This window comes from Sciurus vulgaris, assembly GCF_902686455.1.
Source record: "Sciurus vulgaris genome assembly, chromosome: 8".
In the NCBI taxonomy this organism is placed as follows: Eukaryota; Metazoa; Chordata; class Mammalia; order Rodentia; family Sciuridae; genus Sciurus; species Sciurus vulgaris.
Genome location: NC_136468.1, coordinates 8,260,838 through 8,280,229, shown reverse-complemented (window position 1 = coordinate 8,280,229; position 19,392 = coordinate 8,260,838). Strand labels below are relative to the sequence as shown.

Below are 19,392 nucleotides of genomic sequence, written 5' to 3'. Positions count from 1 at the left end.
CACTCCAGATGCACTGTCCTGACATGGAGGGGTTTTTTTTGTTTGTTGTTGCAGTGCTGGGGATTGAACCCAGGGCCTTGTGCTTGCAAAGCAAGCACTCTACTGACTGAGCTATCTCCCCGCCCGACGTGGAGGGTTTTAACTAGGCTTTTACCTAAGCGACCTGGGAAGAGCTTAAGACTGGCTCGAGTTACCACAGCCTGTCCACATGTCTGGAAGGGCAGATCGGCAGGCTTGAGTTCTGAGAAGCAGTGGGGGAATGTGCCCTTTCAGGGCTCAGCCACATTGCAGCTGTGCCCAAGAGCAGAATGTCACGTAAGTGGCGGAAAAGAAGGGCAGCAGGGTCCGACTCCCTCGCAGCTCTGCACACCTCGTGGGCACCCACCGCTTACAGGTGCTCTTCCTGGACATGCATGCCTGGGTCAGGGGCTGCCTTCCCTCCAGGCTTCTTCTATCCCTTTCCAACCAGGCTTCCAACTCTCCGAAACACCACTGTTAAAAATTCAAAGGGCACAAACATCCAGCTATGGTACAATTTCTAAAGCCATTTTCTCCACCTTTCTGTGGGTTTTTCCTTCACTGGCAATTTTCCTCTGCCTCTCCTTCTAGCTTGCTTTCCCTTCCTCCCCTGCAATGGAGTGTGAGCCCCATTCAGGGGAGGATCCTGTCCCCTTCTCTCCAGACCCTCAGCCTCCAGCCCCCACTCCACCTGGTAGAACACTTAGAGATGCGTTTCCCAGCTCTGTGCCTGACAGTCTTTTCAGCTATTAACCTCGTCACGTGGGCTGGCTAAGTGCAGGCGACCCAGAAGTACCCGTTGCCATGGTGACTTCTCTGTTGATGGCAGAACCACTGACGCCAGTAGGTTGCAGTATTCATCGTTGACTCCTTTCCTGGGCCGCAGGATGTTGAGCTCCACGGTTCCTGGTCCTCCACCTGCAGGCTTCCTCCTCTTCCCATTCTAAGGTTCCTTGCATCTCACAGAGGCATCTCTTCTGGCTTCACATCCCTGAGCGACAAGGACGGTCAGGGTAGCACAAAACCCTCCAAATGATGAGCATCACTTCTTTTGCCAATTCATCATTTTAAAAGACCGCTGTAGAATTGCTGGGTGAATCTCCCAAGGAGATCCCTGCCCGTCCCACTGGAAAATAAATGCCAGTTCTACCTTGTGTCTTTGCCCGTGGCCTCAAAAGTGGCAGAAACATGATCCAGATTATCTTTTTAAGCCACGATCACATGGTTTTCAAAGGAAAGTTGCTGTGTAGATGCAGATAATGAATAAATGATCAGTAGCTTCATTCCTCTGAGTTCTGTGGATGATTCCACCTGCTCTCAGACTGTTCAGAAATGTCTAAAGGCACAGGCAGATTCTTGATCCTGCTCTTGAGTTTTTGCCTAGGAGCAACCATGAAAGGCTTTTTAAAAAATTTTAATCTAGTTTATGTTGAAGTATAAATGTACATTGAAATCCATAAGTATGTGGGATGCAGTTATTTCAAAGATAGAGGATAAGATGAATCGCTTTGAAAATCCTCCTTAGAAAAAGCTAAAAATGGTCTCCGTCATTTACTTAGGAATTTTAACTTTAAGAAAACTGGAAAGGATACAAACAAAAGTAATGATGATTTTGTAAATGACTTCACTTGCCAAACTTCTTTCAATGCATGATTTTGTTTTATTCTGATGTTGACCCCAAAAGGTAGGCTAACTGGACATTTTTAGCCATATTTTAAAGATAAGAAAAATGCCTCCCAGAGAAAATAAATGCACCTGTTCCCTCTGCAAACATTGAATAAGCCAAAGTGGTGTGGTCAACCCTGCCAGACAGCAGACCCACCTAGAGAGCTTTGTAGAAATCCTGATGGCTGCTTTCCATCCCAGGAGATTCTTAGTGTGCAGGCAGGATTTTCACTGATTGGGCTGCTGGGTTCAGAGCACTTTGCTCAAAAGTGTACAGAGAGTAGCACAGTCCAGTCTAAAGTTCAGTTACCCTGGCTTATTTATAGTTTTTCCTAATGACCTTTTTTTCCAGTGCTGGGGAAGAGAACTCAGGGTCTCCCACATGCTCAGCAAAGGCTCAATCACTGAGCTACATCCCCAGCCCTTCTAATGAAAATTTTGAATTTAAACATAAAAAATGTTTCACTTCTTTATTCGGACCTATTTCGCTATCTTTTTTTTCATCCTTCCACTGTAATAGAGAAGTCCAGAATGGTGCATAATCTGCAGACGTGGAGGTAAAATCCCTGCTGCTAAACACACCTCTTTTTTTTTTTTTCCACTTTTGTTCTTGAAATAGTCCCACTAAAACATTTCGAGAACTGATCTTCATCCATATTATAAATTCATTATGAAGCTTTTTTTTTCCCCCAATAGGACTAAATCATCCTCAAGGCTGCTGAAGCCAATGAGATATTTTTTTCACATTGTTGACAAGAGTGAGAAGAAATGTGACTGAGCGGCATGGCTTCTGCTAGGAGCTTGTCACAGTACCTTTGTGACAATATGAGCCAGCACCAGGGGATTGGTTTGTGGGGAAGCCCTGGGCAGCTTTAACAACCAAGGAGAGTTTGTTTTATGGGTTTCTCTGATGATCATTAGCCTGTCCACCAACCAACAAGCAAAGACATTTGTCTTCTGAGCTCTACCGTTCATTTGAGAAGAAAATAGTTCAAATGATAATGGAAATATATTGAGCATGGGGCTTTTATATTCAATTTCTGAACTCAGCTGTCTTAGAATAAAAGGCATTGTCTTGGGATCAGAACTGTAAGTTTTTGCTAGTGCTAATGCAACTGAAAAGAATATTTCAAAACCAAGGACCCAAAGGAGCACTGATAGAAGACTTAATATATGTGCAGGATTAATTTTTAAAAGCACTTATGTGTGCTCACCCCCATCTCCTTGGTGGATCACTCAGTGGAGCAGGGTCTGCCAGCGGTTACGATCTGGGCACGCGCCACTGTGTTCTCAGCAGCCCTCCTCCTCCAGGTACCAGTTTCTGGAAACTTAGAAACACAAAAGGGCCAGTTTCACATTCTGAAGAAATAGTGACTGTCACACAGACAGCCCATAAATATGGGCAGAACCTGTCCAAAGAGCAAGAGCATGTTAATCACCTCAAGCCCAAGGCTACAGCTTCTGCACAGAGGAGGCAGAGGCTGCAGTGGAAGATTAAGGGTATTTTAAAATGCATTTTACTCTTTACTCCTTGACAGACATATGATGGTAACAAAAGCCATTCCATAGCTGTTTCCAGGAGAACTATCTGTAAATCATGGCCTTTGAATTGACTGGGAACCTGCACAGAGGGGCAGTGGAAGGACCCCTCCTCTTTGCCTGATTCCCAAAATGACGGCCACACCTGACAGTTCCCACAGTGACAGAACTTATCTAATCAGGTCTCAGAAGACTGAAAAGTGATTTTTCTCACGTTCCCAAGCCATAAATCCCAGGTGTCCAAAGCCTTCTCTGATACTTGCCCCAGGGGTGTTTCTTAGCAGAAATCTGAAGAGGACAGAGCCAAGGTCTCCTGAAGACTCCCCTCTTAGAACCCTGCCAATCCCTGTCCACGAGGAAGGATGAAAGACATCCGAATCCCTTAAAGGCCCATTTGTGCTTTCTCACTGTGACCAGTGCTTTCCCCTTCCTCCTATCCTTATTTTCTCAACCACTTTTTTGGAAATTGAGGCCGTTTCCACAATCCTGCAGGCAGCCAATTCTGGCTAACACTGCTTTGCTGATAAGGAAACCAAGGATTCTCTTAGCTAAGACTCCCACAGAGCAGGTGTGCTCACCAGGCCTAGGGACCATCAGACCCCCGACCAGCATTTCATAAAGCCATGGACAGTCACTCTGGTGCACTGGGATATTTGACATACCATAATATGCCATTTCTACCCTGAGCTGGCAAGTTCCATCACTATGCAACCCCCACCCAGGCAAGAACCAGCAGCAAGGAAACAAGAATCCTTTTCAAAAACCAAGTCCATAAACTCCAGAAAAACAACAATCCAGGATATTTAATCATGTGTCACTTTCATTTATGCCCTTGATGCATCGAGAACCTGGGTTCCACTGTCCCGAAATTAAACCACCTTGACTTTTGTTTTGAACCAGGAAGGTATTCACGGACATACCTAAGATAACTGCTTATTAAACTCCTTGCCCATTTTGCTTTAAACTGATCTTAATGTGGATTAGTAAGAGACTTTCGCCCTGACATTAAAAACACTGAAAAATTCCAATCAGAAATTAAAGTCCCATTCTAACTTTCACAGCACTAAGAAGAAAGAGAGCTGAAGAAATGGAACCATGGTACATTCTGGCATCCAGATCATTAAAAGCACAAATGACTCATCCAGGGAAAAAAAAAAGACCAGGTTCTCAGAAGGAATCATTTCCATTCCCTCTCAGGCAGCACATTAAATTAAAATACATGCACACAAGAACAGCTGGAGATAGGAACCACCAAGGGTCTCAATTAAAGTCCTGTGAGTCAAAGGGAGCTGTGTATTCAAGCTCTCCGGGAGCCTGTTAGAAATACAGACCCCCAGGCCCCACCCCACACCAGCTCAGTCAGAACCTGCATTTTAACAAGATGGAATGATTGGCATGCGCCTGCCTGTTTGAAAGTTCTGAACCAAAGCACTTAGAAATCAATTTGCTTTTCCCCAAGATACATCAGAATGAGGTATTGGAGACAGAAAAAGCCTAAAAAGGTATAGTAACTTTCCTAAGGCCAAGGAACACCAGCAACTGGGCAAAGACTTATTCTAACACCCAGGGGCCCTTTTTACCCAGGAAGTGACAGTACCTGACGGGAATAACTCACTGTCCTCCCCACCCCTTCCAACCCCCTCCCCAAGTATGGTCCAAAAACCACATAGCAGGACAAACAGTGTCTCCCTAGATGGGGTTTGAATGGAACTTCCCAAATTTATCACATCCCCCCAGACTCGGGGTACTTCATTCCCACACTCCTGTTAAGGTCCACAGGAATTTATGAACACCCTGCGGCAGACAGGGACAGAAGTGACAACCGACTTCAAGAGGAGCGTGCCAGCGTCAGTAAGTGCAGCCCAGGACCACGCAGCCGGCTCCACAGCCCTTGCCCTGGGCTGTGATCCGGACGTGCATGATATCCAAGAGCTACAGGAAGACACCAGAATGAGAAATCCAAGGACACAGTCCAGGTCCTGGTGACGCTGGTACCTGCCAGCCACAGGGCTTTGACCTAATCACAGTCTGTTCTGGTTTTCACCTGCTCAGATGTAGAAAGAAGAGAAATCTGTCAGTGCTAGCTGTAACAATCTATCACCACATTATCCAGCAATACCTTTGGTGATTGATTTATAAACAATCATAACCAAAATGCAAGAATGAACAATTTGCCCACCTGAGAAATAGCAAGGTCTATTTGTCCAACATGAAAATAGATACTGTCTACCTTCTCTTGGTTTATTTTATGAAATACAAAGCCTGAGTGTCTGTCAATAATGCTCTACATTCAGTTAAAATACCTGTTTACAGTTCATCTGACAGGAGAATGCAAAGTCACCCTCGTCTGGGCACAGCAGGAAATCTTTTTCTTGAAAGGCAATTAAGAAGATTCAGAATTTCACCAAGAAAAGGATGCGAGGAGGAAAGATCACAAATTCGATTGCTCTTTCAGTCCTTTCACAGAAAAGCTGGTATTGTCTAAACAACGATGACACGTAGCAAATGATGACAAGTTCGTTCATGCTGTTCCATTTCACTCATTTAACCACTGGATCTTGGACAATCATGCAAGTGACTGCCCTTCCCCTCTCCTTTAAGAGGCTGGTAACGTCTGGCTTTTTAACTTCTCAAATCAGAAGTCGAAAATGCAAAATTCCTTCCCCATTGGAAATGGGACATTCTGGTGGCTAGCTTTTGTTAGAAGCTGAGGTGAAGGATAAAGATATCAAATGCCATCGGGGCCACACAGGTACACACCACGTGCTATTCTCCCCACGTAAACACCTGCTGACACTGAGAAGCCTCTCCTCCTGAAAGCGTGATCAGCAGTATCCTCTTTAAAATAAAAGAACATTGATGGAAGCAGAGTGAAACAGACATCATTACCTCATGTGCATGTGTGACTGCATGACCGATGTGACCCTGCGATATGTACAATCGGAAGAATGGGAGATGACATTCCATGTATGTATGACCTATCAAAATGTATAAATGCGCTCTACTGTCATGTACCACTAAATAGAACAAATAAGATAAATTTTAAAAAGAAAAGAATGTTTCATAAACCTGCATCTTAGGGAATAGCCATTTGTTTTCCTCTCTGAAACATCCATCAATAGTGAATGGCTAGACAAATTAATTGAGAAAAAAATCATTTTCTGCCCATATAACTCAGATTTGAAAAGAGAAAATGAAAATGCAACAAAGAAGCCGGGAAGAACAAGGGCGTCGATTCATCCTGCCTGCAAAACTAATGCTGCAATTTAAATTAAATTATAATTAATAGCAGCAGTTGTGTTGAAGTGCCTCAAATTATCACTTTTGATGCTAAAGCACCAGTGGTTTCCATGGAGATATCTTCTCTAGGAGATGTCAGATCCCATCTAATTGTTTCGTCTCTGATATGTGACAACCTGAAGCTTTTAGTGCATTTCATGTGGGGAGGTTTTATGGTAGATAATCTCAATTTATTTTTATGTGCACTTAAATGCGTTTTATTTGTAATTGGTTTCTGAGCCTAAAGTCTACAATTTTCTGTATTTTGAAACTTAGTAAATAAGAACAACAACCGCCGAAATTATCTTCTGCAGCAGAAAATGCTTTACTCCATTCTTCCTCCCACCTTCTCTAGGATCAGTGAGAAATTGGAGGCTGAAGAATTCAGATCTTTTTAATATCCTGATCTTACGAAGGCCTTTTAAGACCATTTCTAGTAGTTAAGTACCTGCCTTGAGAGTTCTTTGATTTGTTTCTCATGTGCTACAAGCGCCATCCAAAATCACACTGGCAGTGCTGTCTTAAGGCACCATCAGCACCATCCCTGGATCTGTTGAAGCTGGAGGGTGCTTTCCAGAGCCCGCCGAGGCTTCTCCTTCCACCACACTGGTTCTGAATTCTTAGGCTGGCACACAGTCAACCGGTGCTGCCTTTGTGTGACATGTTCTCCCGCTCGGCTCTTGAAGAAAGACAGGTGCCATCAGAAGCTTACTGATAGCAACGGGCTTTTGTCCATCTCCACATTCACCCCATGCACATCAGGGGGAGCAACCAGGCTTAGCAGGTCTCCTTGACCACCCAACGATGCTGATTATGGCTTACAGCCAGTGTAGACTGAGCCCTTTTCTTCTGACACCCCTTACTAAGGGTTTAGGTGTCTTCTGGAGTAAACTTCTTGAGGCCAAATTCTGGTTCTACCACATTCGGACCTCAAGCAAGCTCGCAGGGATGATAGATAAACTGGAAAACTAATAGCTACTCATGGGTGACCTCACAGGGTCCCCAGGAGGACCTAATGAGAGAACCCATGAAAAGAACTTAGAGCAGTGTCTGGCTTATGAAAGGTGCCATGGTTATTCCCTAAACAGATTGTCCTTGAAATCTGAACGGCATGTTCATTTACTTTCGGTACTGCACATCAAAGGGACGTGATGGGGCTGGAGAGGTGGCTCAATGGGAGAGCACTTACCTAGCATGCACGCAAGGCCACGGGTTCAAACCCCAGCATCACACAATAAATAAGTAAATAAAGAAAATAAAAGGAAAATGCTTCCAGGTGGAGTCCATCATAACAAACCTCTGGGTATTTTGCCATTCTTGCAACTTTTTTGCCTTTGAGAGTTGTTCTGTGGCAATAGAACTTTGGGTGTAGACTGGGCCCCAGAGGGTTGGAGGGGTGAGGATACCACAGTCCAAGCGACGGCTCTCCATGTACTGCTAGGATTTAGAGTCCACCACTCAGCACATGTAAACTACCTGTATGGCAAGCTGGGGTCCTTGCTGGGGTTTAGAACTTGTCCCTGGCCTTGGCCAGTCCTGCTTGTGTCAGCTGCCGAGGGAAGGACACCCCACTGGGCCCTGCCCAGCACACAGCACAGGATGCCCTAGCAAGACTGCCATCCTGCTTGTGTGATAAGACCTTCTGAGAACGTAGTAGAAGGAAGAGCAAAACACCTTTAGGAGAGAGATATGGCAGTGGTATTTTCAGTAGTTTGGGGTGAAGGAGAGAAGGCTTTTACTTACCTACTTCCAATTCATAACGGTTCTACTCTATCTGTATAATTATGAGGAACATCTTGTACTAGACTTGCCCTTACAGAGTAGATTTGGTTGTTATTTCTCTAGTTTTTCCCAACCTGAAAATGGAGGAAGGGAAAGGGGAAACATACCAATGATGAGCTCTCTGGCTGCTTCCCACTCAGAAGACATCTGAAGAACACCTGTGTGTTGGAGTGCGGGTGTGACCGTGTCTGGGGACCTGTCACATGTTTGCTTCTCTGTGGGTGAGAAGGGTGCAGTGCATGTGTGCTGGGCTCTGATGCCTCAGCCGGGCTGTTTACTGAGCCTGCTCCCGGGAGCAGACTCTCCCCTCATCAGTTCCTCCAAAAACATGTCCTGCTGGCCTGCGCTGGGTAGAGAAGGGGAAGGAAGCCCATCCTTGGGAGGTGCAAAGGGAACATGGTCTGTCGGAGCAATACTGGGGATGACCAGATGCACAAGAAGGACATGAGCAAGGGAAATACACAGAAATTAAATCAGTGCTGGGATGGCACCCTGCTTGGTTGTTGCCATCATGTAGTGTCATTGGGCAATCCAGAAGTGAGTGTTGAACACAGTCTATGCTTACAGGATGCAGGTCTGGTTCTGAGATATGTTAATATCTATCTGGTCTATTTTGAATTAACACTCTAAATTCAGACCTATCAATGTTTCCCAAAATGTGTATTCCTTAATACTGCAAGACCCTGAAATTGCTCCATTTTTCCAGCAAATGGCTGGGGGGAACGTGGAAGTTAACAGAAAAGAGCGTGTGCCATGAATGAGCTTTGTCATCCGTCCCAGTCGTGTTTCTTGGCCACCATTTTTCTCTGCATGCATTTCCAAGAGGATGTTGGTACCCAGGGGAAAGGACAGTTACCATGAAATTTATCTATCAAAATAGCAATTGCTCCACTTGCCAGAATAAAGCAGCTTTGCCTCAAGGGACTGAGCATTCCCATGCATTAGGACAACCAGGCTTAAGCTATAAATAAAGCCAAGAAAACAGGGATGCTCATGAAAAAAAAAAAAAAAAAAAAAAAAAACAACACAGAATTCTGCCCTTGAATTTCATAAGGGTTCCTTTTGACCTGAGGGTTTTCCACTAATAGTTTTCTAACAATTACCAAAGTCTATTGGACAAAGAATCATTAATATCTTTTCTGTATCCAACAAGTTCATTTCTTTTGTTGGGAAGAATAAGAACACTGACTTGTTTTAAGATTTTAGTTGAGAATAGGCAGCTACTTTTAAAATTATACTTGCACAGAGGGTGATTATTGGAAAGGCTACACAAATGTTTACCCATGCTTAATGGACTGATTGCAATTATACAAGTCAATGAACATCCATTAAGCTCCTGCTGGTACATTATTATTCATTAAAACTGCAAACATCATTAAGGTGGGCCCCTGCCTTTAGGAGGACAATGACCCAATAAGGAGTGATAAGAATGAAGATCAAAGCCATTGAAGAGGGTCAGTCACTTAATCTGAAGGGTCTGAGGATGCGTTCAGGAAAGAGATAAAATCTGATGGACAAAGAGAGGAAAGGTAGACCAGATGTCCAGACAGACAGTGTCACCCAGATAAGCAAAGATATACTGACCTGAAGCACTGGGATCTGTTGGCCCAGAATGTTGAGTGGGAAAAGTAGCCCCTCAGGGAAGGGGTGTGAGAGAAGTGCACCCCATGGCACCCTCGTCCCTGTACCCCAGAGTTCAGTCTCATGGCAATCCTGTCCTCTAGTCATTGTCATCCTCCTGGAGTCATCTCAGGTCACTTCACTTTGTCCACACTTTCCACTATTGTTTATATCAGTAACAGGGGAGAGGCCACCAAGGCCTCTAAGTACCTGTGTGTTTTTTTAAGTTTTGGGACCAAGGATGCAAGGCAGGTTTTGGAGCAGAGAGAAGCCATGCTAGGTCCATGGGCTGCGTTATCTGAGGCATAAAAGCAAACCGTTTCATGGTGTCATGAGTATCACATTATAGGAAAACAAAACCACCATTGCATTTTTGTTACCATACCTAATATATTTTGAAGGTTCATGTTTGAAGGCTCATGACCCCCTTTGGGAGGTCAGGAGGCTTCTGAGATCATCTAGAAGATATACGTCTAGGAAAGAATAATTTTCCTGGGAAGAATATCCAGTCTAAAAGAAAAAGACTAAAAAATAACAATAATAATAAAAGAGAAAGACTGCACTTGCTGGTGAAATCTGAAGTCTCCCTCTTTGGTTGCCACATTTCTAGGAGAAGAGGCCTGTCCTCTTTGTTTGTTTATCTCAAAGGTTCTTGCAAGTCTGTAGCCGGGAATAAATAAGTCTGTAGCCTTAGAAAACAAAGTCCATCATAACAACCGCCTGTGTTCTTGGTGTATATACATTATATTATACCAAATATTTACTTTTAAAATATTTTCTGCACTAATATGCTGCTGTCCAGCAGCAACAGGTCTGCTTTAGAACAAGGTGGTTGTTTCTGTTTGACTCAAGGAAAAGCTGCCTCCGGAGAATTACATTTACTTCCCAAACCAAAATCCCATAAATGCAAAATAGTTTTTGAAATTGAATCTGTTTGTATGAATTATAATAGACGCTCCATTGATCTACAGAAATACTTCACTATTTGCCTTTTGTATACTTGAAATTTGTTCTATCATAGAGAAGCATCTAAATTTAACACAACAGTTTCTTGCTTTTTGTAATAGAGAAAGAGAAAAAGATTCCGCCATTAATATTCTTCTCAGCTTTTATGAAATTTTACCCCTTTACAAATTCATGAAGTGTATAGTGTTTTATTAGACCCACGTAAAATATTAGTTTAAGAAAATTATTGTATTTTGAACAAATGCTGTAAAAAGCTCATCTACAAACCTATCCAATGCCACCAGTTGTGCATGGAATAAAAATGGTGGAGAAACAGATTTCAGGCAAATGTAAGAAAACACGGTCAGCCTTCCATGTGGTTTCCACAGCTGCAGACCCAAACAGCTGCAGATTGAACGCATTTTTTTAAAAATTACATCTGTACTGCCAGGTACAGTGGTATATGCCTGTAATGCCAGCAGCTCAGGAGACTGAGGCAGGAGGATCACGAGTTCAAAGCCAGCCTCAGCAACTTATCGAGGCCCTAAGCAACTCAGTGAGAACCTGTCTCTAAAGAAAATATTTTAGAAGTGCTGGCGATGTGGCTCAGTGTTTAAATCCCCTGGGTTCAATCCCTAGTACAAAAAAAAAAAAAAAAACCTGCATCTGTACTGAACACACACAGACCACAGACTTTTTCTTTGCCATTCTTTCCCTAAACAGTATTGTATAAAACAGCTATTTGCATAGCATTAAATTGTGTTAGGGATTATAAGCAATCTAGAGATCATTTAAAGTGTGCAAAAGGATTATGAAGGTTATATACAACCAAGTACATGAGGGACTAGAGCAGCCATGAATCTGGTACCCAAGGGGGAGAGGGTCCTGGAATCAGCCCAGTTGTATTCTAAAAAGTTAGCTCATCTTTATGAGGTATGGTTCTAGGACTCCCTAATATTCCTCCAAATGACCCAATGTTTACCTAGGCCTGTGCAAAGAAAAACAGCAAGAACAGGGGTAGAGATTTCTTGAATTCTTGTGGGAGAAAAGATGGGGTCATCTGAAGTGGGAATTTCATTTGGGAAAGTGAGTGGTATCAAAGAGTTGTATAAAGAAATAGCTACCAGGGCTGGGGAGATAGCTCAGCTGGTAGAGTACTTACCTCCCAAGCACAAGGCCCTGAGTTCAATCCCCAGTACCGCAAAAAAAAAAAAAAAAAAAAAAAAAAAAGAGAAGAAAAAGAAATAGCTACCAAATTGTGTGGAATTAATGGTACACTTGGCTCTTCGTTTCTTTCTTACAGCTAGTGCTGATTTCCCATACAATCCAGGACAAGGACAAGCTATAAGAAATGGAGTCAACAGAAACTCAGCTATCATTGGAGGTAGGTAATAGAGAACCGGCTTCTCACCTGTGGAACGCAACAATTTTCAATAAAATAGTAGCCCGGAAAAGGGGAGGAAGAATTGTCTAGATTTTTATATTATTCATTTGTCATTTAAATATGACATAAGGTTATGAAATAAGGTTGAGAATTGGTGATTAATATACCCCAGCTACTTTTTTTTTATTGTAAACAAATGAGATACATGTTGTTTCTCTGTTTTTACATGGAGTAAAGGCGTACCATTTGTGTAATCATCATTACATAGGGTAATGTTGTTTGATTCATTCTGTTATTTTTTCCCTTCCGCCCACCCCTCCCACCCCTCTTTCCCCTCTATACAGTCCTTCCTTCCTCCATTCTTGCCCCCAGCCCTAACCCTAACTCTAACCCTAACACTAACCCCTCCCACCCCCCATTATGTGTCATCATCCACTTAGCGAGATCATTCGTCCTTTGGTTTTTTTGAGATTGGCTTATCTCACTTAGCATGATATTCTCCAATTTCAACCCAGATACTTTTTAATGCTGGGTTGTAAAAACGATGTTAGGTGTGAGCCAGACAGAATCAGAGTACTTAGGTAAGCAGAAGTGACAATACCCAGGACATTTCTTTAATCCCTTCTCCTTTCACTCTCACCCTCCCACATCCCAAATGTTCCAGAATAGCTTACTAGAAAAATGGGAAGGAATTTGCCATTCAACTTCAGACATCTTAACAAAAACTATCAAAATCAATCAGTGAGGGTATCAGTGAAATATTCCAATCTTTCTTCTCCCCCTGGGCAGCTGCTGAGTTACTTTGACTCTGCTAGCACAGGCCTCGGGTTTGGATCAGCATTGGGAGCCCAGTTGCCCATTATCTGCTTCTTTCCCTGCTGCTTCTGTCTGATTCCAAAAAGCTGTTCCCTGCCTCTCTGAGTAGAGCCAACCTCGTAAGCATATCAGGGACCTCACACTCAGCCAGTACGTTTCTTCCCACAGGAAGAGAGTAGACACCTTGAAGGAATAAATACAGCTATAAAATTAAAATTCATTCAGAAAGATGCTCAAGTCACATTATCCAAAGCTCAGCAACAACACCATCGAGGTCCCCATCCTGATAGATTTTTGCTCTTTGGCTTTTTTACAACAATCCACTTAAGTAAAGCATACTGTGCACCTGTCAGTGCAGCAGGGAGATGGCTTGGGACAAATGGGAACGTCCACGTCCACCAGCTCAGCAGGGAGAACACCCACCCCTGAGCAGCCCTTGAGTGCCCTGTGCACTCACTCCGTCCTCCTCTGTCGCGCTCCTGGCCCAAGCAGCCTCTGGTTTGCTGTTGTCACTATAGATGGATTTTGTCTCCCTAGCTTTCCATAACTGGAACCTAAGCGTATGTAATGTTTCCTGCCTTTCTTTGTTCACTTGGCATAATATTTCGAGATCTACCCACATTGCTGCATCTATCAATAGTCCATTTATTTTCTTGCCAAGTCGTATTCTATCAAATGGATAAACCATAATTTGCTTTATCCACTTACCTGTTGATAGCTTGTTGGTTTGTTTCCAGATCTGGGGCTATTATGAATAAAGCTGCTAAGAATATTCTTGGACAAGTCTGGAGAGAACATAAGTTTTAATTTCTCTTTGGTAATTCCTAGCCAGGCAATCATTGGATATTATGAAAAGTGGATATTTAACTTTATAAAAATGGCCCATGCTAACTTTTTCTTGCAGGCAAGAACCACTTAGAGGAAGAAAAGTTGATTTTGGTCTCACAGTTTCAGAGGTTCAGTCCATGATCACCCAAGTTCATTGCTCTGGGCCTGAGGTGAGGCAGATCATCATGGCAGAAGGACATGGCAGAGTAAATCTGCTTACCTCAGGGTAACCAGGAAGCAGAGAGAGAGAGAGAGAGAGCTTAAGGAGCCAAGGACAAACATATAATTCCCAAGCTACACCCCCAGTGACCCCCTCCATCCAGTCATGCCCAACCTGCCCACAGTTACCATTCAGTCCATTTAAATTATTAATCCATCAAATGGGTTAATCCACCGATGAGGCTGCATCTAAGTGTTCATTTCACCTTCTACATTAACACAGGGGCTATGGAGGGACATCTCACATCCAGACCATGACACTGCCCTAAAGTCTTCCAATGTGATTGAATCATTAACAGCCCCACAAAGAATACCTGAGAGCTCAAGTTGCTCCACAATCTTGCCAACTCTTGGTATTGTCAATCCTCTTATTTATCCACTCTTGTGGATGAGTCATTGTATCTCTGTACTTTTAATGTGCACCATCTATCTGATGACTCTTGTTGAGCATCTTTTCATGAGCGTGTTGCCATGTGTGAATCTTTGCTGAAGTGTCTCTTCAAATCTTTCTCCATCTTTTTAAGTGGATTAGATGACTTTTTCTATTGAATTGTAAGAGTCCTTTTTATATTCTGGATACAAGTCCTTGGTCAGACATAAGTATTATAAATATTCTCTCCCAGTCTGCAGCTTGTTAAACCTGAGGCGGTGCTGTGCAGGTGTTGTAGATTCTTACTGACTTTGTTTAGTTGTTCTATCGATACAAACAAATGAGTGTTGGCATCTCCAACTGTAATGGTGAACTGTCTCACCCTCCCTCCAGTCTTTACTCATGTCCTATCAGGCATGCACACATCTGAAGTCATGTGTCTTGGAAAACTGACTGTTGTCATTAGCAAATGCTCTTTGTTCCTTTTAATAACCTCATCTGTTCTCTCATATTAACGTAGCTACTCCACATTAGGTCTGCTTAGGTCCTTATCTGCTAACTCCATTATCCTTGTCATTTCTAAATCTCCTGATTGACTGATTTTTCTCCTGGCTGAGTGACGTTTTCCTACTTTTTTTTTTTTTTTTTTTTCTTTCCTCGCTTGGTAGTTTTCTATTGGGTGCTAATATTTATTAATGTTACCCTGAGTTTGGGGGTTTTATTGTCTTAGTTTAATGAATGTTGAGGTTTGTTTGGGCAGGCAATTAAGTCTTAAGCAACTTGATATTTAGTCCCTTTCAAAGTTTTTTATGGGAAAATTTTGAGCAGCTTCTACTCTAAGCCTGTTTCAGTAAAACATCTTCATAATCTACAGAACCTGCTCTGGCTGTTCAGTGGTGTCTCTCCACTGTTTGGTGGAAACTTGAGCACCTCCAGCCCCGTTCATCACTCCTGAGTCACTGTGCTCTGCCTAGCCTTGAAGCACATGTTTGTATTCAGCCACGGATCCAGGGACTCGGAGGTCTTGCTGTGCACATCCTCTCTCTCCCCTGTCCATCACTTAGGAGAACCACTTTTCTTTTCTTTTTTCAATGTCTTGCTTTTAGTGGTAGATGGACGCAATACCTTTATTTTATTTATTTTTATGTGGTGCTGAGGATCGAACCCAGGGCCTCACACATGCTAGGCAAGTGCTCTACCACTGAGCCACGACTCCAGACCCTGTGCTTTTCTTACACATCCCCTCCCTACACTGCTGTCCAGAAATCGCTACCAGTCAGAAAACCAGGCAAAGCACAAAAATTCATCTCTGGGGCTCTCTGTTCTCAGGCACCACCTGCTGTCCAGGGTGTGAAAGCCAATGCTTCCTATGTTTCGTCCACTATCCTTGTCACTGTGGGTTGCCTTTGTTGTTCCTGTTGCCCCTTCGTGGCCCAAAACAAGCCTGTCATTGTCTTGGTGGTTGCTGTCTGGGTCTGTTTTACTGGACAGGGTCAGCAGGTGATTAACCTCTGGTACTTCTCCTGTCTCCGCAGGTGTCATTGCTGTGGTGATCTTCACCATCCTCTGCACCTTGGTCTTCCTCATCCGGTACATGTTCCGTCACAAGGGCACCTACCACACCAACGAAGCCAAGGGAGCCGAGTCCGCAGAGAGCGCCGACGCGGCCATCATGAACAACGACCCCAATTTCACAGAGACCATTGATGAGAGCAAAAAGGAATGGCTCATTTGAGGGGTGGCAGTTTGCCTATGGGATAGGGAGGGGGGACTGGTAGGGAGAAGAGAAAGGGACAAGAGCACCCCGCTTCATACTCCTGAGCACATCCTTAAAATATCAGCACAAGTTGGGGAAGGCAAGCGACAGAATATTCTTGAGACTGATCATTATAAAAATAATTTTTAATATTTCTTTATAGCTGAGTTCCCCCTTCCGTATCAAAACAAAATAATACAGAAAATGCTTTTAGAGTTTAAGCAATGGTTGAATTTGTAGGTAATATCTGTCTTATTTTGTGCGTGTTTAGAGGTGTTCTAAAAACCCGTGGTAACAGGGCAAGTTTTCTACATTTTTAAGAGCCCTTAGAATGTGGATATTTTTTCTTGAGAAAAACTGATGTACATCCATACAGCCCCCAATGTTCTCTTCCTTTTGCATAGAGCCAGCTTTTAATGGGCTGTGGTAGTAACTAGTTTGTGTTCACATAATATTTCTTTTTGCTGTCCTATAAATTGGAAAAGAAAAGGACAAGGAGTTTTCAAAGAGCCCTCTCACTCGATGCCACTTCTCTGAGGGCTCTAGCCCCCACGGCGACTGGAGGGAGACGTGTGTGGCACCTGTCGGGTATGGACGCCATCAACACGACTGGAGAGAGCGCCAAAGAACCAGGGAATGGCGGGCACGTTGGGTTGTTGGTTTAATCTTTCATGGAATTCTATGAGATAATATTGTCCCATGTACGTAGTCTTAGAGCTTCTCCATATCTGTAACTATCAGCTCCAATACCGTGGTGACCAACTGTTACAAAACATCTTTCCTGTTTGACCTGCAGCACGTCGGATGGCATTATATGTGTAGACGCACCTCAGTGGGGAATTAGAGCCAGATGGTATGATTTGTTTGCTGTTTTTCTTTTATAGCTGTAGCAAAAGTATGGACACTTCCTAGTGAATGCACATATTAGGTTGCTTTTCTTACTTTGCTTCAAATCTCAAGTTTTCTACCCCTGTGATAAAATCCTAGCAGATAGACCCTCTGAATGACACAACACAATAAAGCCAACTTATTATTGCTGGTACTCTGGAATCGTGTGGGAAACACTGCCATATTTTTATCAACTACACCACGTGTCGTTCCATCCAAAACAGATGCACTGCCATGATTCAGAGATCTTCTGTGACCGACACATTTGAATCTCAAGTTCATCACAAACCCAGTTCAGAGAACGGACATGTCGAGTCAATCACACCTCTTAGCTTAACTTATTCCAACAAATAGCTCGTGGATTTTGCTTGAAATAATAGACTTCATGTGAACAAATGGGTGCAATGCCTCCTATTGCAGTACCCAAAAGAGAATTTAATATATATATTTCTTTAAAAGGATTATGCAAGAGTTATTTCTAGAATGACTACCATTCAAGACTTATACTCGATAAGCTCTTCTTAAACAAATCTGTAGACACCCCCCTCCCAAACGTGATGAAGGATTACTTGCTCACTCTTCCTTCTCCTCCTGGAAGGAGGCTAAGATGAGGTTTAAAAGGTGTGGACACTATTTCTGATGGTCTGGCTCAGTAAATGGAGATTCTAGTTGCTTAGATTCTGTATGCCTAACTTACTGAAGGATGTGAATTGATCAGCTCATGGAAAACCTTGCTCAGAGCTGCCAGTGACACACTACACCAGAATGTGACCCTTTCCAAAGGGGATAATGGACCAGCCCAGCCCCCTGTGAGCCAAGGTAACAGGACAAAAGGGAGTTGGTCCTGAGGCCCTCTCACCATTTCTCATTGACCCCAGACTCTCCCATAAACACTTTAATTTTAGGAAATCTTGATCAAGCTTCCATAAAATACCCTGAAAATAGAAAAGTATTTAATCTAACTAAATATTAAAGCGATACAACCTTTATTTACAAATGACATATTGAAAGCAAAGGCCATTTTATTTCACCAAGATGACTACCATTAAGGGTTCCTTTATGTAATCTCATATTGAAAAACAAATTTTAAATGTTATGATTTAGACGTGCTTCTGATTTTTTAAACCTATTTTGCAAGTACTTCTTTTGCACTTAAAAATGATGCTAGGTGGAAATGCATTGTTTCTGGCATTTCCCAGAAGAGTCGTCTTCTTTTGAGCACTCTTCCTTCCCTCCCCAGATGATTAGGGATTAGAGTCACCAAAATGAGCCCCTGGTATTAAAATGTTCTCACCCTCTCTTTGTCTTCCCTGTCTTCTTTCCTACTTCCTGTCACAAAAGGTGAAAAATAAGATCCAATCCTCCTCTCACCAAATTTGCAAACCTAGGACCCTAAATGACTGCAGGGCTCAGGTGTTCTCCCACGTTACCATCAGTTAGGACACAGAGTCCCCTAAGGCACACGAAGGCGGATGAGGTATGGAATAATCAGGTTAACTATCAAACGGGTGCTGGGAATCTTGGCCTCTTATTGGGATTACGGGCTCAACAAAAACACCTGCATTTGTTTATGAAGGCCGTATCTAGTACATTCTAAATGGCAACATGTTTATGTGAAGAAAATGCAATGACTTTTTTTCCAATTCCCACCCTTGACAGCTTAGCACATGGCAACCTCAATAGCTATGACATGACCCGCCCCAGTGCCGGTCTTCCTTCATGTTCCCCAGGTCTCAAAATCTTACATAAAATACACTGTTAACCTGCACAAACTGGCTAGTGGGAGCCTCTTCTGTAAGTAAAAAGAGTGTACATAAACACACACACACACACACACACACACACATGCACACATCCCAAAAACTGTTTTAAAGGTTCAGGGAACCTTTGATGGCTGATTTAGGGTTTGATGTGCAAGAAACACTGTCTGCAAATAAAGCAAACATCTCTGTTCTTTTGAGAAGCTAGGAATGTGAAGTTCTCAAAATAGCTTATTCCCTAGAGCTCAAGAAAGTTAGCTCAGGAGGAAGACGTTATTTTATGGCTGAATTATTCTCTGGCCCTTAATTTTTAAGAATGATTTTATTGAAGGTCTGGGAACAAGAATTTAGAGGGCTAGTGTGAGAAATGATCCTGTTGACAAGCAAGCATTCCTTAGTGACAGGGCAGGAATTGAGAGTCACCGGAGGAAGTGCTGGCAGGAGCCCAAGAGGGGGTCTTAACGTTATTGTTGAACATCTGTTACGTGGCCACCCAGCGCAGGCAGACACAGACCATACGAAG

General features: G+C 43.1%; 1 protein-coding gene across 1 annotated transcript in view; it reads left to right on the top strand.

Moving 5' to 3' along the window:
• CNTNAP2 (contactin associated protein 2) overlaps positions 1–18,177 on the top strand; it is a 2,020,421-nt gene extending 2,002,244 nt beyond the window's left edge. Inside the window, exons 23-24 of the mRNA XM_079149276.1 lie at positions 12,152–12,232; positions 16,001–18,177. Coding sequence (XP_079005402.1) covers positions 12,152–12,232; positions 16,001–16,200 — 281 coding nt within the window. The 3' untranslated portion in view covers positions 16,201–18,177. The remainder of the gene's footprint in view (positions 1–12,151; positions 12,233–16,000) is intronic.
• The last annotated feature ends 1,215 nt before the right edge of the window (positions 18,178–19,392 follow it).